The sequence below is a fragment of the Platichthys flesus genome, chromosome 8 (genome assembly GCF_949316205.1).
Source record: "Platichthys flesus chromosome 8, fPlaFle2.1, whole genome shotgun sequence".
Lineage (NCBI taxonomy): Eukaryota > Metazoa > Chordata > Actinopteri > Pleuronectiformes > Pleuronectidae > Platichthys > Platichthys flesus.
In genome coordinates, this window is record NC_084952.1 from 18,083,406 (window position 1) to 18,110,988 (window position 27,583).

At 40.6% G+C, this 27,583-nt stretch overlaps 4 protein-coding genes across 4 annotated transcripts; 3 read left to right on the top strand and 1 right to left on the bottom strand.

Moving 5' to 3' along the window:
* Positions 1 to 9: 9 nt before the first annotated feature.
* Positions 10 to 12,666, top strand: acsl4a (acyl-CoA synthetase long chain family member 4a). The gene is made up of 15 exons (XM_062393595.1): positions 10 to 114; positions 1,577 to 2,113; positions 2,202 to 2,379; positions 2,480 to 2,589; positions 3,515 to 3,653; positions 3,762 to 3,912; positions 4,228 to 4,351; positions 4,523 to 4,594; positions 4,739 to 4,878; positions 4,993 to 5,165; positions 5,261 to 5,335; positions 5,425 to 5,613; positions 7,735 to 7,849; positions 10,761 to 10,918; positions 11,369 to 12,666. The coding sequence occupies exons 2-15, from the start codon at positions 1,757 to 1,759 to the stop codon at positions 11,524 to 11,526; spliced, it is 2,139 nt and encodes a 712-aa protein (XP_062249579.1). The 5' UTR covers positions 10 to 114; positions 1,577 to 1,756; the 3' UTR covers positions 11,527 to 12,666.
* nxt2 (nuclear transport factor 2-like export factor 2) lies at positions 12,667 to 15,180 on the bottom strand. The gene is made up of 4 exons (XM_062393596.1): positions 15,034 to 15,180; positions 14,795 to 14,881; positions 13,108 to 13,252; positions 12,667 to 12,980 (listed from the first exon to the last, which is right to left on the bottom strand). Exons 1-4 carry the CDS (start codon positions 15,046 to 15,048, stop codon positions 12,796 to 12,798), a joined length of 432 nt encoding a protein of 143 aa, XP_062249580.1. The 5' UTR covers positions 15,049 to 15,180; the 3' UTR covers positions 12,667 to 12,795.
* A 1,390-nt stretch (positions 15,181 to 16,570) lies between these two features.
* Positions 16,571 to 20,343, top strand: psmd10 (proteasome 26S subunit, non-ATPase 10). The gene is made up of 5 exons (XM_062394200.1): positions 16,571 to 16,772; positions 16,856 to 16,954; positions 17,988 to 18,134; positions 19,582 to 19,748; positions 19,875 to 20,343. Exons 1-5 carry the CDS (start codon positions 16,659 to 16,661, stop codon positions 20,026 to 20,028), a joined length of 681 nt encoding a protein of 226 aa, XP_062250184.1. The 5' UTR covers positions 16,571 to 16,658; the 3' UTR covers positions 20,029 to 20,343.
* A 2,210-nt stretch (positions 20,344 to 22,553) lies between these two features.
* On the top strand, positions 22,554 to 27,200 carry xiap (X-linked inhibitor of apoptosis). The gene is made up of 8 exons (XM_062393966.1): positions 22,554 to 22,713; positions 24,105 to 24,382; positions 24,467 to 25,007; positions 25,148 to 25,247; positions 25,361 to 25,439; positions 25,824 to 25,863; positions 26,019 to 26,201; positions 26,353 to 27,200. Exons 2-8 carry the CDS (start codon positions 24,143 to 24,145, stop codon positions 26,544 to 26,546), a joined length of 1,377 nt encoding a protein of 458 aa, XP_062249950.1. The 5' UTR covers positions 22,554 to 22,713; positions 24,105 to 24,142; the 3' UTR covers positions 26,547 to 27,200.
* The last annotated feature ends 383 nt before the right edge of the window (positions 27,201 to 27,583 follow it).

The window sequence follows — 27,583 nt, forward strand, 5'->3', positions numbered from 1 at the left end:
ATCAGATGACGTAGTAGTTCCGGGTTTGTGTTTTGTGACGAGAGGTAACTCTCGGTCATTTGTGGGAGGCAGACAGAGACACGACTGTTTCCTCCGCCGGCTGCCGGGCTCAAGGTAAGAGGAAACGCCGCAGGGCTGCTACAGGAGCAGGGCATCACACTCCGGCCGCCCGCCGTCAACTCAGTACCCGCCATTTGTCTGGTACTGGTTTGATTCAGGGCTCATCTGTGTTGGCGCCCGGGTTTAGCATCATCCTCCTCGGGGGCTGACGCTCATCAACTTCACCCGTCGGTTGCTCAATGCGGGCAGCAGCGTGTCTGTGTGCCGGTGCGCCATCCCGCTCAACCCCCCCCCCATCGTCACATCAGCGAATTATAACCAGTTCGTCTATCCACCTCGTTTTGAGTCTGTTTCGTGCTGGATTGGTTTTAAACCCCCGTTAATTCCCCCGGTTTTTATCACGCCACCTTTGTTCATCTCCCGGCGTGTGTAGTCAGATGCCTCACGCACACGCGCACTAGTGACGTGGGCTTGAGCCATGATTCACTGAAATGTTAATCACAGTGTGTTGAAGTGATGCCTCCGGGGAAAAGGAGGGCCGGTTGCGTCAATACACGTCGCACTTAATATTTTTGATCATGTTATCTGTAGCCGAGACAGCCACGAGCAAGGGAGCCGTTTTCCCGATGTGTTTGAGACCTGGAAGAAGGTCCCACGTGACAGCAGTAGGCTATAATTAGTTACCCACTGCATTTCGTGTTCTCAGCTGTGTTTATGTGTGTGTGTGTGTGTGGAGTGTGTCCTATGATGTTAAAAGCCAGTTAAGATTCCAGCACGGTGTTTGTTCAGTTATAACTGCTTCCTTCCTCCACTACCCCCCCCCCCCTCCCCCAAGCTGTGAGGTGACAAGCCAGCTGAGTTTGACCTAGAGTGCCCTTTCCCCATCAGTGGGGTGATGCTCCGGAGTACTGTCATTGGTTGATCCAGTATCTCCATCCTCTCCAGCTTAACACACGCACACATCCCGGTGGGTTGTGGTCAGTGGGAAGTGGCCAGCCTGGTGTTGTCCCACCCCACGTCTCAACCACCTTGCTTCGTCCTTCTCTGTAACCCCTCTCATATAACATTGAAACACACAGACAGGTGTTTGGCCCCACGAGGGAGGGTCCTGGGAGTGTTGGAACACACCCATCTAGGCGGTTCTCCTGTACTGTATAAGTAGCTTTACAAGCGGACAGACCAACAGATGCTGTTTGAAGCAGAGCAAGGAGGAAGGTGGATGTCTGAATGGTGCTGAGAGAATTAGTTCATAGTTGGTGTTGGAATGCCCTGCTGAGCGTAAGAGGAGATTTTCAGGGGATTGTTTTAAATTACTTTCAGTTAGGTCTTATTAGGTTGCAATTTTTCTTTTTTCTAAATTAACCCGCTCTCTATTCCGGAGGGCTGTTAGTGAGTGATATTTGGGATGAAAATGAATTCTTATTGCGTTGAGTTGTGAGGTGTGAAATGTTTTTTAATGCTACCCCAGAATGAATACACTTTTTTCTGATGGTATTTTCATTTTTCTGCTTTCTAGGTGTAACATCTGATTTGAGAGTGGACCAAATACTTCCAGACTACAGTCGAAGGACCCTGTTGGAGAATCAGCTCTTTGCATTTCTAGTCCTATTCTTGACACAATTTTCCTCTCTAACGTCAAACACCTTTGGGACCAGTGTCATCTCCCTCCCCTACATAGGCCCGCAGGGAATCAAGCATGGGTCTCAAGGTAGACTCAGTGCTCCAGTCTATCCTCCTTTTTCCAATCCACCTTGTGGTATGGTTGTACTCCGTCCTATCCTTCCTGCCCTGGTACTATATGACCAGCGCTGGGGAAAGGAAAGCTCTGTCTACTCGAGTAAAGGCACGTTCCACGTCAGGACTCGCCGAGGGACCTTACCGCTGTGTGGACCAATTCGAATGCCTGGCCAAGGAGGACTTACCAGGCAAGGACACGCTGGATAAGCTCTTTGACTATGCTGTGGAGCAGTTTGGAGAAGCAGATTGTCTCGGCACCAGAGAAATTCTGAGTCTGGAGAATGAGATTCAGCCCAGTGGTAAAGTGTTTAAAAAGGTAAGGATTCCCTTAATTATTTTTGTGAGGGATATGTGTGAGGATAAAAATGTCTGATGTTGCAACTGAATCTTTTTTTTCCTCCTAGCTGATTTTAGGGGGGTACAGATGGTTGTCCTACAATGAGATGGACAGCGTCGTTAGTGAGTTTGGCAGTGGATTGGCTGCTCTCGGGCAACAGCCTAAAAGCACCATTGCGATTTTCTGTGAAACCAGAGCAGAGTGGATGATCACTGCCCAGGCATGCTTCAGGCGTAATTTCCCATGTAAGGATATTTCCAGTTTGCACAGTACAAGTAAACAAATAAATATGATGTATTAGCTGCTGTTTGTTTTTACTCAATGAGTCCTTTGTATTCACAACAGTGGTGACATTCTACGCCACACTAGGAGAGGAGGCGATTGCGTTTGGCCTGAACGAAACCGGTGTCACACATCTAGTTACTAGCTCGGAGCTGCTGGAGACCAGACTCAAAGTGAGTTAATCCCTTACAGCACATGATCATAGCCACTCATGTTGAGTTAAAGGTTCAAACCTAAATAAATCAATCACTCAACTGTCTAATGCAATGGCTGGTACTGCTTCTCTTTGCCAAAGTGTCTGATGGTAGTAATGATGATGCTACTGACAGCTGGTTTTCCAGTGGTTAGCATCATCAGTTGTGGGCAGAAAAAAATCTTTGTGGGAGCAAGTTTTGTAAAGTGCTGCTCACAGCAGAATGTTGAAAAAGACAAATATACAGGATGTACATACAGACTGTAGACCACAAGCAGGGCAAGGTTATTTGACTTAGTTTGGAGCTTGTTGTTTCATTGCAACTCAATCCAGGTTTTTCATTTTGCAGGTTGTCATGACAATTTCTACTATCCCACCTTAACAACAAAGAAATAGACACAATTCTCTTACAGTATTGTCACACTTTATTGCTCAGAGCATAGTGCATACGAAAAGATTAGCTTGTAATAAGCACACCGATGGGGAACAGTTCTGTCTTGATACATTTGGCTCACCCCTCCCACTCTGGTTGGGGTTGATACATAGTCAACGGGTGTGATCTTCTTGATGACATGAAAACAACAATGTCTTAGTTAAAGCAATCAGGCCAAGATTCATTCAGTAGTACAGGAGACGGCATGATCAGGGTTACATTGTAAGAGATTCAATCATGATCAATCAAAGGGGAAATAAACATGCTTATATTGTGGTCAACTATTACATTTCCCTTACAACGTTATCTCAAATCAACCTGCAAAATTCATAACTGCCTCCAGAGGATCATTTTTAAGCATGCACCTGCTTACTGTAAAGATGATTTCAGTGGATATGGAGCGAGCAATTCATCTTCTTTTTATTAGATGTCTATTTGGCTGTTTTGATACCAGTCCTCTCTTTCTGTCCAGAATGTGCTTCCACTCACCCCAAAACTGAAGCATGTGATCTTCGTGGACCAGAAGAAAGTGAGCACAGAAGGCTACGCAGCAGGAATCTCCATCCACAGCATGGAGGCCGTGCTGGAGCTGGGCAAACTGCCTGAAAACGGTGGGCATTTGTCTGACTCACCTTGGCTCTGCTTCTATTTTGTCAAATTCCAAGTTGAAATATCTCTCACATACAGTGTAAGACAATACCTGTTTATTTGTCCTGCAGAGGGGAAGGCTATTGTGAAGCCCAAGCCCTCTGATCTGGCTGTAGTGATGTACACCAGTGGCTCCACAGGAAGACCCAAGGGAGTCATGATAGTCCACAGAAACCTGATTGCAGGAATGACGGGACAGTGTGAGCGCATCCCTGGACTTGGGTAGGTTTTAGTAGGGGTCAGAATCTATTTTTAGGATACTGTATGGTGAGCACAGCAGGGTTTCTTTAAGCATTCTCCATTACAGGCTTCACAGCGCTTACTTAGAAAAAGTTCTCCAAAACTCCTAAAAGTAAAATATATTTGGCTTTGAAAAACCCATGTGGATAATTAGTGTAATGTTCTTGAGTAAATCAGTTTCCAGAAATGAAAAAAAGAGAACCACAGTCAAAGATATTTATTGTGAAATGGGGGGAAAAGAACAGACAGTGTAGCGGCTCTTGCCTCTAACCTTCATTTTTTGCTGTGTTCCTACAGGCCCAATGACACCTACATAGCCTATCTGCCCCTGGCTCATGTTCTGGAAATGACCGCTGAAATCTCCTGCGTCACGTATGGCTGTCGGATCGGCTACTCATCCCCGCAGACGTTGTCAGACCAGGTAATACCCAGCACCGACATCAGATCATTGTACGTTGTACTCCTGTTGTATCTGCCAATGTCTGTACTATTTCTTTATAACCTGGGTACCCGAGTGTGGTCACTACTTCAGTGCAGTTAACCTCATCATTGTTGCTGTCTCAAGTAACCATGGTTTTTTCCTGTTCCCTAGTCCACTAAGATAAAGAGAGGAAGTAAAGGAGACAGCTCAGTTCTCAGGCCCACCGTGATGGCAGCTGTGCCAGTAAGAATCCTGGTTTTTTATTCTTCCGTGTTTACATTACTCACAAACCTGTCTTTTTTGCTCTGCTTTACATGTACTATCTATTTATTTTCATCTACTCATCGTCAAATGTATAAATATATTCTTTGCTTTCTCCCAAAAAAGGAAATAATGGATCGCATCAGCAAGAATGTGATGAGCAAAGTGCAGGAAATGAACTTCATTCAGAAGACGCTGTTTACACTGGGCTACAAATATAAACTGGAGCAGATCAAAAATGGCTATGATGCACCGATCTGCAATGCGTAAGAAAACCATTACTTGTCCCTCAGTGCTTTTATTATAATTATATTTTTTGGGGGGGAAATCTGATTTATGTTATGCCTAAAAATCTAACACTCAGTAATTTCTCCTTGCAGCCTGTTATTCCGGAAAGTCAAGAACCTACTGGGAGGACGGGTTAGGATGATGTTGTCGGGAGGAGCGCCCCTCTCCCCTGAAACTCAGAGATTTATGAACGTGTGTTTCTGTTGTCCAGTGGGTCAGGGCTATGGCCTCACTGAGACCTGTGGAGCAGGCACCATCACAGAGGGTAAGATGGGATTTAAAATGGAGAGCAGGAGGAAGGACTAAAGGTTGGAATTAATCAAATTTAATAACGTGTCATTCAAATATTATGTTCCACAGTTGCGGACATCAGCACTGGTCGTGTGGGAGCTCCTCTTATTTGCTGCGAGGTCAAGCTCAGGGACTGGGCTGAAGGTACGTCTGAAAAACATCCTGTACCAACAGTGCAGAATGAGAAGTGATCAGATAATCGCAGGGTAATTACTCTTTATATTTATCTTCAGGTGGCTACACCAGCAAAGACAAACCCAACCCAAGAGGGGAGATCCTGATCGGTGGTCCCAACGTTACAATGGGCTACTACAGGAATGAAAGCAAAAATCAGGACTTTTTCGTGGACGAAAAAGGGCAGAGATGGTTCTGCACCGGCGACGTAGGAGAGATTTACCCAGATGGTTGTCTACAAATAGTGGGTGTGTATATCCAGTATAACCAGTTACTTAATCACTAAAAACATTTCCTCAATTCCTCTGGATGTAAAGCTATGAGCAACAAATTGACACACACGTGTAAAATAAATTAATTCTATAAATGGATAAATGTGACATCGATGTTGACAAGTAACAATAAAGTTAAAAAAAAAGAGTTAAAGTGCAGACAGGATGAAAAAGTCTTAGTTTTACAAGCACATATAACAACGCCCTAATTAGAAACATTCTTGTTCAATGTGTTGTCACTTTGTTTTCCTCTGATCTTGGAATAGAATTTTAACATTGCTTGTTTAGGCTGTTTCAATCTTTCAATGAGAGGCTTTGAAACCAGCAGATAAGAAACTGCTTAAAATGACAGAGGGTGACAGGCTTGACAGAAAAAAACGTTTCAGTTTGCATAGAAGGGAAACTCTCTGTTCATGCCTCACAATGGCCTCATTCTTCACATCGAATTTAAGATGGTCATCAGAAAAAACACGTAGATAATTGAATGATTTGACAATGTATTGCATGAAATACTCACAAACACATTCAGTGTCTCAGAAGTACTTAATGTCACACAAGAAAAAAATCTGTGAAGAGCTCTGAACCTTGGAGATGTCACAGTAATATAGTTTCTCCCTGACGGCTACGACATAAGTCAGTGTACATAATATAGACTGAGGTCAATATGGATGTAACCTCACGGCGGTAGGGCTGACTCGTAGCCGTTCAGCCAGATCCTATTAAAACAATCATTTTGATTGAAAGATATATTTAAATTATTGCTTACAGTAATTCCTTTATAACTATTTATAATAAGAATTTGAGATATAGTTTGATTTCCACATCGTGACCTGTAGTAAGGCAATTTTTCCCTTCTCAGAAAGGTCTGACAACAAACTATTTTGAATATGTTGTTCTAATTTGCATATACCTCTCAGATATGTAATGCTAGTTTGCATGTTCTTTTCAGATATGTTTCCTAATTTGGATAGTGTTTTTAGATGTGTGCATGGTGCACATAGTCACTAGTAAGAATTTGCTGATCACAAGAGACGAGTGAAAATTGAGTTAGGAACTTTATTTGGAATTGCAACTGGTTCAAATAACTTGACTTGGAATTATAAGATGTTAAAACCTAATTACAGATAGCTGTTGAACTCCATGGTTAAAGTTGTAATAAGGTCGCAGGTTTCCAACCTTTCTACTGGTAGGAAATCAACTGTTGTCAAGAATGAACACTGTGTTAGAGCAAAATGAGCTCTAGAGATCTCTATCAGAATTGCTGCAAGTCAAAATGACATTGTGGAATTGTTGGCTTGGAATTTCTAACCAATAGTTAATCATTCTATTGATAAAATGGTTAAATAGCTTGCCATACATCAACAGATGTGGTCAGGATGAAGGACCTCTGTAATATTTACAGAGGGAAATTCTGTAATAATGATAAGAATATCTCAGTGAGACACAGAGAGACAGACTGTTTGTAAGCAGAGAGATAGTTTCAGATATTTTTAGAAACAGGAATATAAATGGTTTTTAACATTTGGGAGATCCGTTTATCCCAGTATTTGTAGAGCTTTTCCTGTCACTGTCATTGCCTCTGTGAGTGACATAGATCTGATTCCCCTCCAAGCTGCTCATGGACCACCACTTCTGTACTTACAGTATGCTCTACCCTTAATCGGTTTACTGTTCCCCGGCAAGACCAATTCCTTTGGGTTCAGACAAAGAGGTTCTGTGTCCTTACTCCTTTACCACATCTAGATATAAATATCAGAAAATGAAAGCTAGATTCTTGTCTGACATTCATCGTTTTATCTAAAATTCAGAATCAAAGGAATTGTCCTTATCCTTCTTATAGTCCTGAAGGGACGGTACATTGCTTCAAATACTACATCAGTTACTTATGGTGATTCCTTTCTTGTTCTGCTTATTCCCTGTAATAAAAAAATCACTTAACTTAGACGCATTTGCTGTCATCTGATAGTCTGTGACAGACGTTCCTTTCATACTTAATGTCATCGCTCTAATATCCATTCAATGTGGTGGTAACACATGACTCGCTGTTTGCAATTGATACCGGAGCACTGCTGAGGTCTTTCTTATATTCTCATTTAGACCGCAAGAAAGACTTGGTCAAGCTGCAGGCCGGGGAGTACGTGTCTCTGGGTAAAGTCGAGTCTGCGCTGAAGAACTGCCTCCTCATCGACAACATCTGTGCTTACGCTAACAGGTAAGAAAGTTGTTCCATCCTTATCCTACTTATAAATGCAGAGACGTGAGTCTGTTTGTCTTTTTATTTTCCTGACATTTCCTTGTGTGTATTGCAGTGTTTTTTGTGTTTCATTTGGATGTGAATAACTTTGATGATCAGATAATTGCATGACCTGTTAGGTGTTCTCTCTCCGATTCTTCCAAATGCTGAACCAGCAGAACATGATCAGTGTTGGTTTTGAGGTCAAACCATCTCTCGCTTTTCTCACTTTGCAAAATCTCCATACATCTTCTACAGAGGATATAAAGAGAGCTCAGTTAGAAGAATTGGGTGTTCATGTATCAACTGAACAGACCAATGATATAAAGCCTCTATATGACATATCAATATATGCTCTGTTGATGCCAGTGTTTAATCTATTGTACTCAGATTTCATTATTCCAAAAACAAACGTCAAATCTTTTCAGATGTCTCATCGCTTTCTCTGTTCACGTTTATAAACCAAAGCTCCTTGTCTAGTTGAGCACTTTCTCCCTAACTTCAGAGATTCTGGGTAGATAAACATGGTGTAATATCCTCATTGAAACAGACTTTCAATGAGGATCATCTGGGATAATCCTTTAGAACAGGGGTCACTAACAGGTGGACCGCGCTCCGAGTCCGGATCCATAAGCCGTCCCATATGGACCGGGACCTACAGCCAAAACAGAGGGTTTTGTTTTAAACCTGATGGGGTTTAGCAGATGAGGAAAGGCACAGACCAATTGCATGCGAGTTAAGCCATCCCACATGATTCTACTCAGCCAATCAAGTCTGGGGATTCCAGGCGGTAAACATTGCGACTCTACAGTGCAGACAGATGAGAGCGTGAGAAGCAAGTTACGCATGAAAAGACAGAAGAAAGAAAAAGAAAGATAGGGATACAGGTAGAGAAAACAAAGGGAGAGATGCAGGCGACTGAGCCGGAGAAAGTTGAGAAACAAGAGTGAGGTGGAGAAAATTAGAGAAACAGGAGTGATACGGAAAAAGTTGAGAAACAGGAGTAAGACGGAGCAAGGTAGAGAAACAGAGGAGTGAGACGGAGAAAATGAGAGAAATAGAGGAGTCATTTGGAGAAAGTTGAGAAACAGAATTACGGAGAGCAGGAGTTGAGTGAGAAGGAGAAAGGGAGAGAAACATAGGAGTGAGACAGAGTAAGTTGAGAAACAGGAGTGCGACGGAAAAAGGGAGAGAAACAGAGGAGTTAGACTGAAAAAATGAGAGAAACAGAGAAGTGAGATGGAGAAAAATTGAGAAGCAGAGGAGTGAGATGGGAAAAATTTGAGAAACAGAGGAGTGAGTTGGAGAAAGTTGAGAAACAGAATTGAGACGGAGAAAAGGAGAAGAGTAAAATTGGTTGAGAGTTTTGAGTCAAGATGTGAAACAGAAAAAGGGAAATTAAAGCTTCTGCTCCCGTTATAAAAAATGTCTGAAGTTAATCCCTTTATTTGAACATGCACAATTTTCACATTTTAAATTGAATAGTTAGACATTATGATCTTCCGGACCTTTGCTTCAAGATGTGTTCTCTAACTTGACCTATTTGAATTGAATACCCCTGCTTTAGAATATTTAGCTTTTGTGAATATAACACATTTGGATACATTTTCCCAAAAAGTCTTTGGATAATATTAGTGGGTATATTTAAAGTGGGTTTGCATGTGATTATTAAGGGATGAAATGACAGTTGTACCGTTTAAATCTCAAATTACTATGATAACCATGGCGATTTGGTTGGTACAGTAACCGCACAAGCTGCTCATGCTCTACACATTCTTTGATCAGAATGGTTGTGTTATTTTTTGTATGCACATTTGATTGATTTATTTAAGGAGTTATTTAAACCTGCATGACTGGAAGAATTTAGTGAAAAATAATATGCTCCTTTAGCAAGCTACAGCCTCTTTTCTTTAATGTTAATATTGAACATTTGATACGGTGTTGGTGCTTACCAATTATTTGTATTGATGGTAAATACATTTTTATTAATTTAATTGAACTTGTTGAAATGACATCAGTTTGTTTATCAGTTCTTTTTTAAAACGTTCAGCACATATGACTAATGCTGTGATAATCTATAATCATGATATAAGGTTTTCACACCGTTTCATCTCTAGTGATGATGATGATGATGATGATTATGCGTGTGCTCACACTAAAGCCAACACTAAAACTGACACCCCACGGTTCAAGGATTTCTTTCAGGACGTCCACTTCCACTGAATACATTGCTTAGGCTTTGACTGACATTTCAACTCCTCAGTGATTTAACCTCCAATCAACTCAAATCATACAGTTAAATTAACACTTCAGCCTCTTTCAACACTTTCTTTTGAACTCCTACTTCAGCTTTTGTTAAGGTAGTTAAACTGATTAAGTTAAGTCTGATTTCTCTCAACTTTTAACATCATGAGTATGTTCTTCATTCTGTATGTCTAATCTTCTTATCGAGGTTAGGGTTAGTGAGTTATAAGCCCTGTCCTAAATGGCCAGCTCAGCAGATATGGTTCTTAATGTATAATTAAGATTAAGAGTGACACAGATGGGGTTTTTATTCATGCCACTTGTCCTACATGTGTCATCAGTTTAAGTTCTGTTGGAAGATATGTACTGTCCAATCGCTGATAGTATATATTTTTTCCAAAATAATATAAACGTTTATTCTGTATGTGAGTTGAGAGAGTGGATGGTTTGGGAGGTGTGTCTTATCATTTTATCAATAATAATGTTAATGACCATCATAGTTAATCAGTGCTTTTATTTCTGTGCCTGCGTCCATTGTTTTTCAATTTCACTCTAACTAATTATCGTAATATATATGTTCAAACTGCACACTTTCAGTACTGAGCATGACTTTTAGTAACCTTGTTTCTACTTCTACTCTTCGCAGTGAGCAGAACTACGTGATCAGCTTTGTGGTTCCCAACCAGAAAAAGCTGACGGAGCTGGCCAAACAGAGGAACATCGAGGGATCATGGGAGGAGATCTGCACTCACCCCGAAATGGAGAGGGAAGTTCTGAAGGAGATCAAGGCCGTTGCTGCCAACAGTAAGAGCTGACCGTCTTTGTATTAGGTTTAGTTTAGTCCATATGTTTTACCTCTGACATTTTCTAAGTCAAGTTCACGCTACATGATTATCAGCTGGATTTGACAGACACAGGCAAAAGCCCCTGATTGGGGATTGATTGACAGTCGCCAATCAGTCGCTGTGTGAACTCTTCAAAAACTTGATTCGATTTGAGAGAGATTAGAGCTGTCCAGCCTGCTGAAAATTTAGTTAGTTGGCGTAACCCCCCGTCAACTCAAGCCAATTACAGCGCATGTCACATATGAAAAAACTGTGTAGTGTCTGACCCCTAAATGATAGTCAGTCGTGAAGACTTTCGATCTTAAGACAGAAGTCGGACTACTTTTGAAAGTTGTGTAGTGTGATCTCGGCTTTAGTTTGTGTACCCATGTGAGCATCACTGATCTGTTCCTTTTTCCTTTTCCTCCAGTTAAACTCCAACGATTTGAGATTCCAGTGAAGGTGCACCTGAGTCCCGAGCCGTGGACCCCAGAGACCGGTCTTGTCACAGACGCGTTCAAGCTGAGGAGGAAAGAGATTAAGAACCACTATCTCCCCCAAATAGAGAGAATGTACGGACGCAAATAGCTTTTTGCCGAAGGGTCCCACTCATCATCACATCCACTGTTCTGATTTTTAAAAACGGGTTCTGGCACCGTTGTTTAGTTTTTCATGCCATGTGTATACCACAGACATCCAAATGAAAAGTCTCTTGGACAAAATAAGCTAAATGCTGTAAATAGTCATAGCTGTCGGATCCATGTGTGCTGCTTTTTTTTTATTCTCGTGTGTTGGAAGATTATGAGAGATGCACTAGAGTGGCTTATTCCGCAGAAAGGTTAGAAACCATGAGAACTCACAGCTGCCATCCACGTAAACGATTCGGCACACAATTTTGTTGCTGTTTTAAAAAGAACCACTATCCTATGTACTTCCGATGCTTTGTTGTTACTTCCATTGAAATCTATTAACAGTAAACATCAGCGTTTATTAAGGTATTGTAAAGTTGAAGTCCTTTTGTTGCTGTGCCTTCAGTCTGCAGTACTTGTGTAGTCAAGCAGAAATAAGTGGCATATATATATAAAACTAATAGTTTGTGTGTTTGTTACAAAATGGCTGAACGGCCAGGTTAATGTTTACTTGGGGCTTAATGAAAAACATTTCCCCACCAAGAGATACACTGGCATAGGTAACAAATGTGTCTGCTTATTTCTTTCCAATTGTTTAATTTATTCACTTGTTTGGATTTATCCCTAACGTTAAGACCAAAATGTGTAAACATACATGACTCAGGAAGATAAAGTAAACTATTGTTAAAATATGTAAGATTGGGAAATAGTAGGTCGCTTGTATAGAAAGAGCTTCTGTCCTATCAGTCGTAGACGGCTTATTTATTGAAGTGCAAGCATGCTTAACTACTTAAATGCTTTAGCTCGTAGCTATTCTAGCATTAGCTGTAGTCGGAACTGGCATACTGTAATACGGTCTGTACTTTACCTCAGTTGACAGGTTTGCACAATTTGGTATCTAAACGTCTGATTTAATTATTTGTGTTTTCTATGTATTTTTCAAAGTACTGTGCTGATGAATTGTCATTAAACACTTATGGACGCGGACATTGACAGTCACTTAAAAGATGGTTGTACAGTGATCCTATTTGTATTTATTACTTCATTTTGATCATATGCCTTGTTCAACATTTCGAAAAATAAAACATCCTTTTCGTAATCTGTGTGGCATTGCCATTTTTTATTTTTATTTTATTTTATTACAAGAAAGATAACAAAAACAGCATATCAATTTTCAGTGTTCTGCCTGTTGACTGTTCAGACGTCAGGCGTAGACGAGGAGAAGCCCTCAGTTGTTCCAGTCCTGAAATCGGAAACAGTCACTAGCGATTTTCCAAACAGGCGTGTCAAGGTTAGTCGAAGGCTGAGCTGTCAGTAGAAAGTTCTGGTTGAAGAAACGCTGTTTGTTCCCTTCAAACTTGACAGTCCCCCCAGTGACCACGAGCAGTGTTGTCTGGCCTTGAGTCGCTTGTTCTGGGAATAAAGAAAGAATAGATCGACGTTGGATTAACATCAGTGGAGGATCATCACAAGTTCAATTTATGGAGGAAGATATGGGTTCACACTTTACTGTATTTAAATATTCGTTTGTCCCACTAACCGTGAACTGGCTGACAGTCCAGTGTGTGCACTTGGAACTCGCTTGATGGCAGCGACTCAAAGAAGTCGCCCAGAGCATCGTGTCCTGACACCGCGTTGCCGTTCCACACCAACGTCGCCTTGTCCAGGTAGAGTCGGGTCAAGTTCTGAGACACAGGAGCAAATTCATATTTACAGTTAAGGACAAGAACAAAAACAACAATCACATATGACATAAACCGAAAGCCACGCAGAGCGTCTGCCCTACAGGCCGACCAACACTGGATAAGTACTCATATCACAGTCAGTATTAGCATTTACATTGAAACAATGGATATGGATGCCTCAAAATGGATTACTGCAGAGCTGTGACAAATATGCAGCCATGGTTCTGCTCCGCTCTACGTTGAAGTTAAAAGCTCTTTTGTCCTCCGAGCCTACGGTTTGAATAAATCAATCCATTACGAAGACTAAAGAGATATTTCAAGCAGACTACTCAGTTCAGCCTTAACAAAAAAGATAAGATAAGATACATCAGGATAAAGTAATAAATAAGCAAACATTGTACATAAACAAGGAAATATAATATATCAATAAAATATATAGGGCATAAACAGGGCTTCGGATTCAGCTCAGACTCTTCCATGTGGAGCTGATTCAGGCTGCTGCAAATCACTGCATTAAAAAAATTAAGGGAACACTTAATCGTCAAAGTAGAACATCAGTCAGTTAATCTTGGTGCAAATGAAAGTGACTTCACAGATGACAGCAGGCTTACACACATGTCACAGGAGTGAAAGAGTCTGGAGACAGGATGAAACCCTCTGAGCGATTGTCAGACCTTATGCCGGTAGAGTGGGCCCTGGGTTCAGATCAAATATACTTTATTGTCCCATAGGGAAATTTGTCTTGGGCCAAAGAGCTACAGGGGGATCCTCCTTGTGCAGGATATTGTGACATGAGGCAAGTTCCTGGATGACAAAGGCATTGATGCCATTGATTGGCCCTCACATTACCCCTGACCTAAATCCAATTGGGCACCTGAGGGACCTTATGTATCAGTGTGCTGACGTAACAAAGTACAACCACAGACTGCAGGAGATCCCCCAGGACACCATCCACCGACTCATCAGGAGAATGCCAAGATGTTGTCAGGAGTGCATACAGGCACGCGTTAGACATTATAGTTCCATCAGCCGGTGATTTCAAATTTAACTTAGATTTTTTGGTGTGGTTTGTAATCCATTGATGATTTTGGTTTCCATTGACCATTGTTACGTCATTTTGATCTCAACAATTCAAACAACGCACTTAAGTAAAGATTTTCAACCTGATGTGTGATTTGTTCCCTTGATTTTTTGGAACAGTGTGTATATGAAGACATAACTTCCTCCAACAACAGACTGACTACAAAATACTAGCTTTGTCCATGTCATTGACATATATTGTATTCATTAAAACAATCAAAAAACATCTGACTGTAGAATGTAGAATTAAATATAGAATATGAAAGAGTGGTTTATTTTGCCAAATCAAAACTATGCAATATCAACACTGATAATGACATCATATCGGTAATCAATGTCTAATACGCACAATACTGTCACATCCGATTACCTACAATTGACTGATGATATTGCCCATCTATCATTTTGAATAACCACAGAATTGACTCCGGATGGACAGAACAGAATGTGACCAGTACCCACCCTCCTTTTCTTGTCCATGCAGTCGTAGTAAATGTTGACAAACTCCTCTGAGTATCGGCAGGACTGGTCCACATGGGTCCTGAAGTCCTACAGAGACAAATGAGCTTAGATGAGAATGTTGAACACGAGTCAACTCGTCGGTCCTTGCAAAGCAGGAGCACATTGGAAAGACTAGCAAGCTAGCAGCACACTGAGTTAGCAGGTTGGATGTCAGAATGAAGCGGAGGTTTCGAGCTTACCAGCGTACTCGCCATGAGTTCAGATGAACAGACACAAACGATTGTGAGAAACAAAAGGAGGAGAATAGTCTCTACTATCACGTTCGGAGGTTTTTTTGTTTACTGACTAACAGCTAACTCCGCCATTTTGGCGCATGAATGACTTCATCCGGTCACCAGCTGCACCTATCAAAATAAAACACAGTCCTCTAAATACACTTCAGTTAGTTGAATGTATAGGTCAATAGTGATGGATAGCACATTTAACTTTGACTTCACATCAAAGCAAAATTTTGAGGAATTCGCAGTTTACTTCAGTATTATTTCCTTGATTATGGCCCCCTCACGAACAGAGTGCAACAGGGTGAGGCCATATTGAAAATTTAAGGATTATTATTATTATTATTTATTTCAGGCAAATTAATTGGCTTTTTGAGGGCTTCAACATGCTAAATTCTCAAATTGGCCTCAAAGCTTGATTACACGCCATCAAAACACGATGTTCTGTATCACGGACATACATGGACCACGAATCCTTTGATGCTGAGCCGTCAACAAACAACTCCACTCCTGCAGTGAAAATGTCAGTGGTCATTGGTCAAAGGAAACTTTGATGTATCTCTCTCTCTCTTTCTCTCTCTCAGAAGTGGGACATTTCCTCAAACCGTGTAAACATTGAGGTGCAGCGAAGGTTCATCCTTCGCCAAAAGAGACAATGTTGTCATAACTCCACTGTGCATTGTCCTATCACCACTAAACTTCTATCACCTGATCAGAGTCCAAGCCTGAACAGCTCTAATTGTCAATATTTCCTCAGGGTCATAGCGCCACCTACTGATCACTGTGAAAATGAAGTTGTTGTAATATTGTCCAATTGACACAACATTGCTCATGCTACATCATAGCCCCTACTTGAACAGATCTATTAGTCTGGCAACCGGAAATAAGCTTTGTTTTACAACTATCATTCAATTTACATAAGATTTTCACAGTGTGATCTTCAATTGATAGCGTTGACCCACAATGACCAATTAGCAGGCAAGAATCAAAATCACGTGACGGACGCAGGAAGTGAATTTATCCTTGCTGCAGAGAGCAAAACGCATGCAATGCTTAAAAATGCTTGCGCTCAGGCCGGTTCAGTGCTGCTCTGCTGTTCTAGTTATATTTTTATTTTTTTTCAGGCAAATGAATTGGATTTGTGAGGGCTTTAATTTTATATTCCATTACCTTTATTTTAACTTTACATTGCCACACAAGTAACTTCTTTTACATCTAGAACTTTTTCTTAACTTCTTCCACTGGTGCAGGTGATAGCCATCACAAAAAAAGGAACTATTACCTAATGTTTGCCTTCAATTTTTCATTTTTAACTTGTTAGTTACCTTATCATTGTGTTTTGAAAGGTGCCATAGATATAAAGTTTAGAAAATACAAATTGACAAGAACATTAAATAATAAACAGCAGAGGGCACTCCAGTCTTCTTGATCCAAAGATGCAAGAAATACGGTGTTTTAACTTGAAGAGGAAAAACCCGGAAGTAGACTTAATAATTTCCTGAGTCATTCCTGTTCCAGTTCAAATGAGAAACTAGAGAAGAGGCGCTGGCACGGTTCCTCCTCCTTGTTTTTAAGTTGATCTAAGAATGGCGGGTACCGTATCAAACGTGGAGGTGTGTCACTTCGCCTACACGGGACAGTTTGACAAGTTAAAGCAGAGCATCCTGTCGGATAAGACGCTCGCCTGTAAAACGGACCAGGTAAGAACGCACATCACCTGCTGCTGTTAACAACACAGATGACGACACACACCATGATGTGAACCGTGTGTGTTCTTCTCCAGGACCAGAGGACCGCGCTCCACTGGGCCTGTTCTGCCGGACACAGCGACATCGTGGAGTTCCTGCTCGACCTGGGAGTGGAAGTCAATCTGCAGGATGATGTAGACACATTTTATCATGTTACAATTTTCTGCTGTTTATCCGTGTTAAACAAAGAGGAAGATGCAGCAGTAATGTTGGTCTTTATGGAGGTGGACACATCACACTTAAAGGGATAGTTCACACACAAAATGAAAATTCACTCAATATCTACCTCCCAGTATGCCGATGGTGGGGTGGGTGAAGTGTTTGGGTCCCCATTGGCATAGTGGTGAGTAGGTAATGAGTGAATTTCCTTTTTGGGTGAACTATCCCTTCAATACAAATTATGCACGCTATAATTTAATGTAGAATTACAATAATAACTGAGATTGTGGCGTAAAGAGTCAACTTTACTGACAATATCAATATGAAGCATGTACTATGTAGTCTACTATAACATAAGTTATATTGATGTTGTGTGCATGCAAAAGAGTTACATGATAAATGGTCTGTATTTAAATGGGGCTTTTCTAGTGTTGATGACCACATGTAGCACTTTACAGGATAGTTTTGCCATCAACCGATCCACACATTCATACAGTGCGTTTTTGTGAAGTACTTTCTCTACCACACCTCACAATCAGACATTGTCAGTACAGGGTTCAGGATCTTTCCCAAAAACACGACAGCATGCGGAATGGGGGCAACTGGTTAGAAAAAACAATTTTCTATTTAGAAGATGACCAGCTCTAACTCCTGAGCCTTTTAAACTTATACAGACCCCTTCCTTTCTTGCAAAACTATCTATTTTCTCATCTGTCAACAGAAAATTCATGAAAATATTATCAGAAATGTATCCAAATCTTCCAGTCATGTGTCTAACTCTCCGTTTCTATTCTACCTGATGTGTCTCTGACTTGAAAGGATTACAACCCTGGTCAATTTAATTGGTCCGATATAGTTAAGAAAGACACACCTACATATACAATGTCACACAATTCACTCTGCACGTCAAGCCAGGGAATTCCAAGGAGCTCTCTGTAGACTTGTGATGAAACCCAAAAGGTATAGGTGACGGCAAATTCATAAAATACGTGATGTTTTACTCCCCAGGCTTCATGGACCCCTCTTCACATTGCGGCATCTGCAGGCAGAGAAGACATAGTGAAATCTCTGATTTCTAAAGGAGCTCAGCTGAATTCAGTTAATCAAAATGGATGCACCCCGCTGCACTATGCTGCCTCTAAAGACCGATATGAGGTAAGGCTCACATGTCGCAGTAATATTGGCTGATGGTTTGAGCCTCGTGATGCCACTTGACTGCACTCCATACTTGTAAAGTTGAATGTTTGTAATGTATCCTCCATCATATTTTAGTCTTTCATATTTCCTATATGTTTCTATATGAATGTAGTATTATTGTAGTATAGAATAAGTATTTAAGTTAGTAGTCTTAACATTCTGTTGTTCAATCCTCTCAAATAGGAAAAACTAAATCTGTTGCCTTTCCCAACAAAAAAATCTTTGACTGTTGATCTGATAAAACAAAGACACTTAATGACATCACCTTGGCCTCTAGGAAACTTATATAATGGTTGTGTTAACCATTTAAAAAAAAAACTTATATTATGTCATCTAGTTAAAATTATCACTTTGACACTGTAGTAAATATTTTTTATTATAGAACAGTAATAAATCTAATCATTTGCACTATTCTATAGTAGCATAGTTATGGCAAAGTGAGTGCTAAACAGATGCTTCTTTATCAGGAAATACCCACTGATTCTCTTGTTTTGTTTTTATTAGATGCTATCCCTTATTATTTGTTTAAAATTAAATAATATCCTACATCATCATGATCATGGCTTAACAATTAAAGTGGGATAGACTTAAAATGATAAAACTGAAATGTTAATCCCCACCTTAAAGGGTTAGGTCACAGGAAATTCCTCTATACTGCTTGTGTGATGTCATCCAAGTGTTTGCAAGCCCCAACATTCATAATAGATTTCACAAAAGGTAATTTCTACTAAGTTTAAGCCTTAAAAGTCCACTTGAAGTGACCCACACCTCCATCGGCATAGTGCTGAGTAATTTTCGTTATATATATATATTTACATGTATCAATATTAATCTAGAGGTAGCACAATGCTATTAGGTTATAATTACTTTTCTTTAGGCAATGGTTCTTTAAATATGAAGTTTGATTAGTCTCTGTCTGGCCACATATTACATAAATTCCTCTTTATAGAAGACATTAAAGCAAATACAGATTAATAATGCATCCTAACTGCAATAATTATAATAATGCACTGGATACAATTAGTAATATAGAATCAGGCCACAGAAAACGACTAATAGATTACTACAGGAAGTCACAATAAAATTAGACTTCTGAATTGTTAATGTGTTTGTTGGATTTAATAACTTTACTCCATTTTCTACACATTTAAGAAACATATTTCATTTTGGGATTAAATAGACATGGTTTCACCCACAGTTTTACCATTCCCATAAGATACTCTGTTCCTAGTTTCACTCTTACATCCTAAACTGGGTTAAAACTTTGAGGTATGAACCGTGGCTTCCCCTAAAACTGGCAGGATCTGGAAATGGGTTTTTCATGTAAATGGAAAAAAAAAATCTGAAGTTGAAAGTTGGATACTTGCCAATGACTTATGAGTAGCAAGAATTTCCCTCTTTATAGATTGCCTCACTGTTATTGGAAAAGGGAGCCGACCCCAATGTCACCGACAAGTATCAGTCTACTCCCCTCCACCGAGCGTCCTCCAAGGGAAACTCCCGCCTCATCCAGCTGCTCCTCAAGCAGAGTGCCTCAACTAACATCCAGGACTCACAGGGCAACACACCACTGTAAGTGGGAATAAGTATTTTTCTGGCACAAGGAACTAAGTATGTGCTGCTTTTATAAATGAAAATTAAAAAAAAAAAAAAGTATTCTTGCATTTACAATTTTGTATACATTTTTTTTTCTACCAGCCACCTGGCATGTGATGAGGAGCGAGTGGAAGCAGCCAAGCTACTGGTGGAGCACGGAGCCAGCATCTACATCGAGAACAAAGAGGAGAAGACCCCACTCCAGATGGCAAAGGGGGGTCTGGCTAATATACTTCGTCGGATCGTGGAGGGATGATGTGTTTACTGATCAACAAGTCAAATATTGCAGCTTGAATCCCCACCATTTCCATGTTAAATATAAAGTATTCTAATCTCAGTCAGTCCCCCGTGAGCAGCCTGGTGTGACACATTCAGATGTGTAACAGGTGAGAGATGAGACGGCATCAGAGAGGAAAGTTGGACTGAACTGAACAGCTTCAAACGTTGGTTTGAAGCTGTGCAGACCCTCTCCTGCACTAAGCGCTGTCTAACACTGACACCTGTTTTCTATGAAGATTGAATCGTTGTTAAAATGACATAATAAAAGAAAATGTTCAGCCTCTTAACAAATTTTTTGAGATGTATTTATTTGTTAGACATGAAATCAGTGGCTCCAGTAAATGGCACTGTGTGGCCACAGTGGATCCTTGTTAGTTGAATTGTTTAATTTTATTAATAGCTCCTATTTACACTCATCTTTTTTAAGGTAGTTTGTTGTAAAAATCTCTACCTAAGAGTAGCCATTAAGGGAGAGCTACACTGAAATGGGTGATGAAAATATGTAAAGCTACTGATAGCACAGCTCATGAGTGAAAGCTAAAGTGGGGACTCTGGAACCAGAACTGTAGCCCTGGGTGTTAATTTGAAAGTGTGATTTAACAACTGCTGAATGTCCGGTATCACAGCAAGCCAGCCATCACCCAGTCAATCACTCATTTTCATGCCTGTTGCTTGCCAATGGCACTCAGGCTCGGCTGACCAATACGGCCATGCTAGTGGATAGCTGTCATTCTGAGGAGAAGGTTTTCCAAAGAGCTCCAGGCCGCTTCACAAAGTACACAAATTCTAGTGCAATACTTTACGTAGAATATCCTATGAAACCTTGATGAGAACATTCTGCACAGCAACATGCAGGTGTGCCGTAGTACCCTGTGAGATCACTCTTAGGTATGTTTACATATAGACAAAGTTAGATCCACACCACACCTAACCACACCCATCACTGATTCTGTTGACTGTAAGAGTGGGATTATTATTTCTTAGTTCTTATGAACTAACTTTATGAACCTGGGGTAGATTCTAAAACTAGGCAATGGTTGATGTGCCTGGTTCCAGTTTAAAAAAAGGGAAAATTCACATAGACTCACATTGAGTCTATGGGGGAGGAGCAGGGACCGGGCGAAAAGGCTCTCTGTCGCGGGTATTAGCGCATCGTGGGAAGGGAAGGATAAAGACGTCACTTCCTGCGCCCGTCACGAGGGGGTTACCTACGCCCACTAATCTCACATTACGGTCCACTCCATTAAATATAGACCACTCGGTGAAAATTGTATGGAAATCGAAGGCTTTTTTTTTATAACCAGTCCCCCCCCCCCCCCACACACACACAATAATAAAAACATGAATTTATGAACCTGTGTATTATTCGCATAGCTTAGTATTGAATGCAAAATAACAGGGTAGCTATGTTCATAAATGGCACCAGGCCCAGTTTAATATAAAAAAACTATTTTCTACAACATATATCGTACCCTGCTCTATCTCACCATCAGTTTGGGGTCCTTGGTCTGAAAAACGTTGAAGACCCCTGAACACATCAAAGGAATATATGATAACTGTCCCTTCGACATAAGGCAAACTGACAAAAAGGAATCCTTTGAAGTGTTATTTTTAAGTATAGCCTGGGTGGATCATTTCAGCTTGTTTGTGACCCGGATAAGTTTCTTATTTTCTAAAGCTTTGAAAGTGAATGACTTGCATCATTCAGTATTTGTTTTAAAATATCTCAAACAGTATGTATTCAATATGGAACGAAGCTGTGTGAAGCTGCCTTTACGAATCTGATGCATCTGTCTTATTTTACTCTAATTCATTTCTAGTGAAATAGAAAAAATATGTACAATACTAACTAGCTGTTAGCTATTGGCTTATTTTCTGGCTAGCTCAACAATCATAATTTTTGAATCTTAAACCTTATTTAGTAAATTACGGCACAATTGTAAAAACAGTAATCGATAATATTTTGAAAGCACTTTAAAGTGTTCGCCTTCCCCTGTAGCCGCATCAGGTCCCGAGATCGCAAGTGCTCGGGCCCGCACAGTGGTGCTCTCAGCCCTAGTTTAAATTTGAAGTGTAAATACCACAGTGTATGATATATATTATACTACTGAAAATGTATTGCTTATCAATTATTGTCTTAGCAGCATTTTTATTATTTATATGAGATGGAGTCATATATATTATTAGTTAATTTATATTAGAGGGAATTAAAGAAAATGCAATATACCTTGTATGGTATTGGAGTATAATGAAGTATAAAGTTTAAAAAGAATAAATGAAAACTACTCAAGTCAAAAAACTAAGTTCTACACGTAAAGTACAACAGTACAGTACATATTGTATGTATTAATGTATAGTTGTAATATAATGCAGGTAAGACATCAGCATATGTTAATGAAGAATAAAACTAATATAAGGGGAAGACGTGATTTTACCCATGGCTTTATCCACCGAGCTGGCGGAAGGCTCTACTTTAAGTGACGTCACAATGGCGGTCAGCTGGGCCGCGCACGCGAACATGCTCAGTTCCTCACTGCGCTGCTTCCACTTCCTGGACGCTAGGTCATATAATATAAACACTTATCTCGATCCTCACTCTCTCCTGTGGGCGGTGATCACTCCGGGACTGACGGACACCAGACACCGAAGAGCTGCCTGTAAAGTATGACCACGATTTAACTCAAGTTTGGCTTTTACTGCTCGCTGGAGTAACTTTTGGATTTTATGTGGAATAGCTAAGCTAACGTAGCTAGCTAGAGTCTGTCGCTAGCGTCGGATGAGTTGTTCGCTCTCTAACGTATCGTTAGTACAGTTGCAGAGGGCTGATCCCAGTGCAGATGAGGGGCTCTAACCTCACGAGCTCACACTGCACTCACTTGTTATAGAAAACTGAAAGTACGTCACTGAGCTGATTCAGTGTCAGCTGTCAATGGTTCGCTCGTGTTTACCCACAGATCGCTGCTGGTAGAACGCAAAGCTGCGTGACGTGTTTTCTGTTGATACAATAGTTCACATTAGTGTAACGTTTAGTTTAGATGGATTTCATTGCAGGCAACTCTAACTTAATGCTAAGCAGTTGAGATATCAAATGCAAACACCTTTAACAAATACCTGATCTAACATTGCTGTTTTTAAAGTTGATATTTTTTATTTTTTTGTTATGTTTGATTTGCTGTCATTATATAATTATATTATAACATGTGTTATATGCTCGTTTTGGGAAAACACATCGACGTGTTTAACATAGTTTAAAGATCACAAGCTGCCCAGTCAATGAAGTGTTGACACCAGTAGATACCAGAAGATACTCTGACCTGGAATGACTGCTAATCAGATGACGGATCAATGAATAGTTGCACCATGTGGTTACAAGACACGTCCTGTGTTTAAAGATGTTATAACACGGTATTGATGTTGATGTAAGGTTTAGTTTACATGTATCCCTCCATACAATGTTTCTGGGGGAAATAAACATACGTCCACTAAAGTCTAAAGTATAAACTGTATCCTTCCTGGGTTGAGAATGGACTTAATGCCCTTCAGTTAATATAGAAATCATTACGGTGTGTGACGGCAGTACAGATCCGGTTCCACCCTTTTGGAAAATATGTCCAAAAGGAAGAGTGTCATGCTTAACCATGAAGTATTACTACACACATCCCTTTAGGTGACGTTTTTAAATTGCATTCCCTAAGTATTGTCTCAGTTCCATCTGATTATGAATGAATGCAGAACTGTCACTTTCTGATGTGGTTGGATTGCCACAGTATACACACCTTGTGTTGTACTCTGTGTGTACCTAACCAAGCCTCTATGGTGCCCTTCCCTCACATGGAATATCCAGAGCCTCCATGTGATCGTGTCTGGCGGCTTCTCTTAAAGGCACAGTGACCCTCCACAGATCGTGTTTTGTAGATCATTAGCGATTTTGATTACTTTTATAATGCAGATAAGAAAAGCACAATGGGCCATTTCAGATATGACTTGACCCTTTTCAGACATTGCTTAACTTCTACATCTGCAACCTCTTTTGTCTCTCTGTTTTATCTGCAGATATTCTGTCCAACTGATCCTACTCAGCAGCTTCTGTCATGTGTGATCTGAGTCAAGATAGTAATTTGGAGTCAGATCACATCGCTGATTTCTCCATGTTGAACAGTCGTCTCGACTCGTTCCGTGGCTCCAGCCTGGCCCAGCAGGTACCAGCAGAGAGGCTGGCCCAGGCTGGCTTCTACTTCACCGGCCAGGCCGACCGGGTCCGCTGTTTCAGCTGTCAACAGACTGTGGAAAACTGGCACAGTGGAGACAGACCTGTAGAGAGACATAAAGAGGTAATCATGATAGCAGTGACAAAACAAATGTGATTGACTTTTGATTTTCTTTCAAGCTAAAATTCTACAATCCTCCTGTTACAGGTCTCCCCATCCTGCACATTTCTCAGCTGCTCCCACCGCTCCAGTATGAACCCCGGTTCCATCTGCAATGCTGAGACAGAAGACCTGGAGTATCGTTTGAGAACAGGATCAGTGGTTGATGAGTCCACCTACCCTATGGCTCCTCACATGAGGAGCGAGGAGGCCCGGCTTCAGACCTTCTCTCGTTGGCCCTCTGTCGCACCAATGCGACCCCAGGATCTGGCCCAAGCCGGCCTCTACTACCTGGGGGAGGGTGACCGGGTGCAGTGTTTCTGCTGCGGTGGCATGCTGGGTGGCTGGGAACCAGAGGACACTGCCTGGGGAGAGCATACCAAACATTATCCCTGCTGCTACTTCATCCTTGGCCACGATGTGGGCAACATCCCATTCCAGGGGGGTATAGAGGAGGAGTGGGGCAGTACACAACCTCAACACGCTCGCATCCCTATGGGCAGTTTTGAGGAGAGGCTTAGTAGTTTTGCAGGTGTCCAGCACACGATCGATCACGACAGACTCGCCAGAGCTGGCTTCTACAGCACAGGTAGAGCCAAATGTCTGAGTAAAGGGGAATATTGGGACTAAAGAAAGATGAAGCAACATCTGAAAACTATGAGTGATAGCATTTTCTTTGGTAGTTGATCATAGCTAAGCAAGCTATCTACATTATGTCTGTGCTTACAGAGACAGGAGACAGGGTGCTGTGTTTCCGCTGTGGTGGAGGCTTGAAGGCCTGGCAGCCGGAGGAGGACCCTTGGGAAGAGCATGCAAAACACTACCCTGGGTAAGTGCAACGCTGAGGTTCACTTATTTCAACATATCCAATTGGGTCAAGAAGTTTTGTATCCCAAGGTATAAACTCTTGGTTTAATACAATGACATGTTTTATTTGAACAGATGCAGCTTCCTATTGGCAGAAAAGGGACCAGAATTTGTCAACAGCATCCAGCTGCGACACCCACGACGAAATGGAGCTGTAAGCTTTTTTTAAAAAAACGTTGTTGTTGACTATGCTAAATAGTCAGATTTTCTCATTCTCCATATGATCAAAAATGTGTTTACTTAATCCGAATAGGGTTTAGCCTCACAGTGGTGCTAGCTTGTTCCAAATCCAAAGTTTAGATTAAGCAAAAATAAACAGTCAGTAACCTGTGTGTGTTCGCGTGTGTATGTGCGTTACAATCTGATAAATATATTCACATGATCACCTTATCATTTCCCATCCAGCTTAATAAACCTGAAATCCCTGCACAGTGACAGTGTTGATGTTGTCTGTGAAATATCGTGATCAATAAGTGGCCTCACCGCCTTTTATTCTTCTTAAATTGTACTCACAATAACTGATCATGTTTGTTTCCAGACTTCAAGTCATCAGAATGGATTTTCTGGAAATACAAATGGTAAATATTTATTGTATTTTGTTTTACAGAATCTGTACAAAACAGAACTTGTGCTTGAAGAAAAGTATGACTTAATATGTATCAAACTGAATTAATATAACTAGATAAAATAAAATGTGGAGCTTTGACCACCGATGATTCATGTTTGTGTTCAGAGGCACTGCGGTCGGCCGTGGCTCAGAAGGCCGTAGAGATGGGTTTAAATCCCTGTGAGGTGGAAAAGACCATCTTGGAGAAGATCAGCCGCACAGGCTCAGGCTACTCCAGCTTGGAGGCACTGCTGGAGGATTGCCTCAACAATTCACTCGAGAATGATACTCCAGAGACAGAGAAGCAAGGTAGTGTACCTCCTGTATCATGAGGCGTATTCGTGGCATTAACAAATACTATGGTTGACTACACAAAGCAAAGCCTGAGCAGCAGAGATTGTAATATATGATCAACCAGGGTTGGATCTTTCTTATATTTCCCCGTCTGTCTTTCTTTCAGATGAAAACCCACTGGAGAAGCTGATGAAGCTGCAGAGGGAAAAACAGTGTAAAATATGTATGGACCGAGACATTTCTATTGTCTTCATCCCATGCGGTCACCTGGTCAGCTGCACCGAGTGTTCAAAGTCACTCATCAAGTGCCCAATCTGCTGTGGTGCCATCACACAGAAGCTCAAGACCTACATCTCTTAAGGGAATAAAAAAAAGAACGCTTGCTGACTTCAATGCTGCTTTCCCCCTCTTTATAATATTGTATTTTAAAATTAAATGTAGATAGCCTGTTTATATATTTGAAGACAAATGTCGTCTGTATGAATATGAGAATGAGAGAACAAGGAAATGTTCTAGACAATCTGAAGTGGTACATAGCTGTTAATATTGAGGTGATATAATATATAGTAGTTGTTGATTTTTAATCATGAAAACTAATGTCTGTAAATACACACTTAAATATATTTCCCATATGATAACACTCACTCTTGCCAGAAGTGCCTTTTGAGTACTTAATGCTTTATGTACTAATTCTTGGTTTTTATTTTTCCTTTTTGACATTTATCACAATCGATCTAAACTTCAGATATTGTGTCAATTTCATTTCAGTTTCATACACTTATGAACTCGCTCATTGATTTAGTTTGGTGTACTTTACCTTCTAGACCTTTATATGCTTGCTGCACTGTTTGGACATTTCAGGGCAGATTAGCAAATCCATCAACTCTACTCTTAAATATACATGATAAACTGTGGTGAGGGGCCTTCGTTTAATGAGTGTGTTGTGAAATTATTTTACCATTACACCATAACATCTTTTGTATCATCAAGAGTGAATAAATTTGATGAACTGGACTTGAGTAGTTTTCTTCAATTACTACTACTATTTCTTTTAAATACTATAAGTGTTGTTTAGAAGACACCAACATTGTCTTGTTACACACTTGGTTTGTTAGATGAGTCCAAATGAATAAATCAAATTATTTATTCCAGTTATATAAAATGTTATTAATTTGAAGCATTACTGTTAATCACTTCAAATTATATATATTTCCAAGGCCCCATTGGAAATACTTATCTTTCTGACAGAGTCCTTTACAGTATATTTGGAAAATTAAACCATAATCTCTTATTCCCATGCTAAGAATAACGGGGGTGAGATAAGTTGATGTCAGTGTTGATATAGTTTAGCTTCTCCTGCTGTTTCCCACAGTAATTTGCAGGAGAGTAAAGCAGTG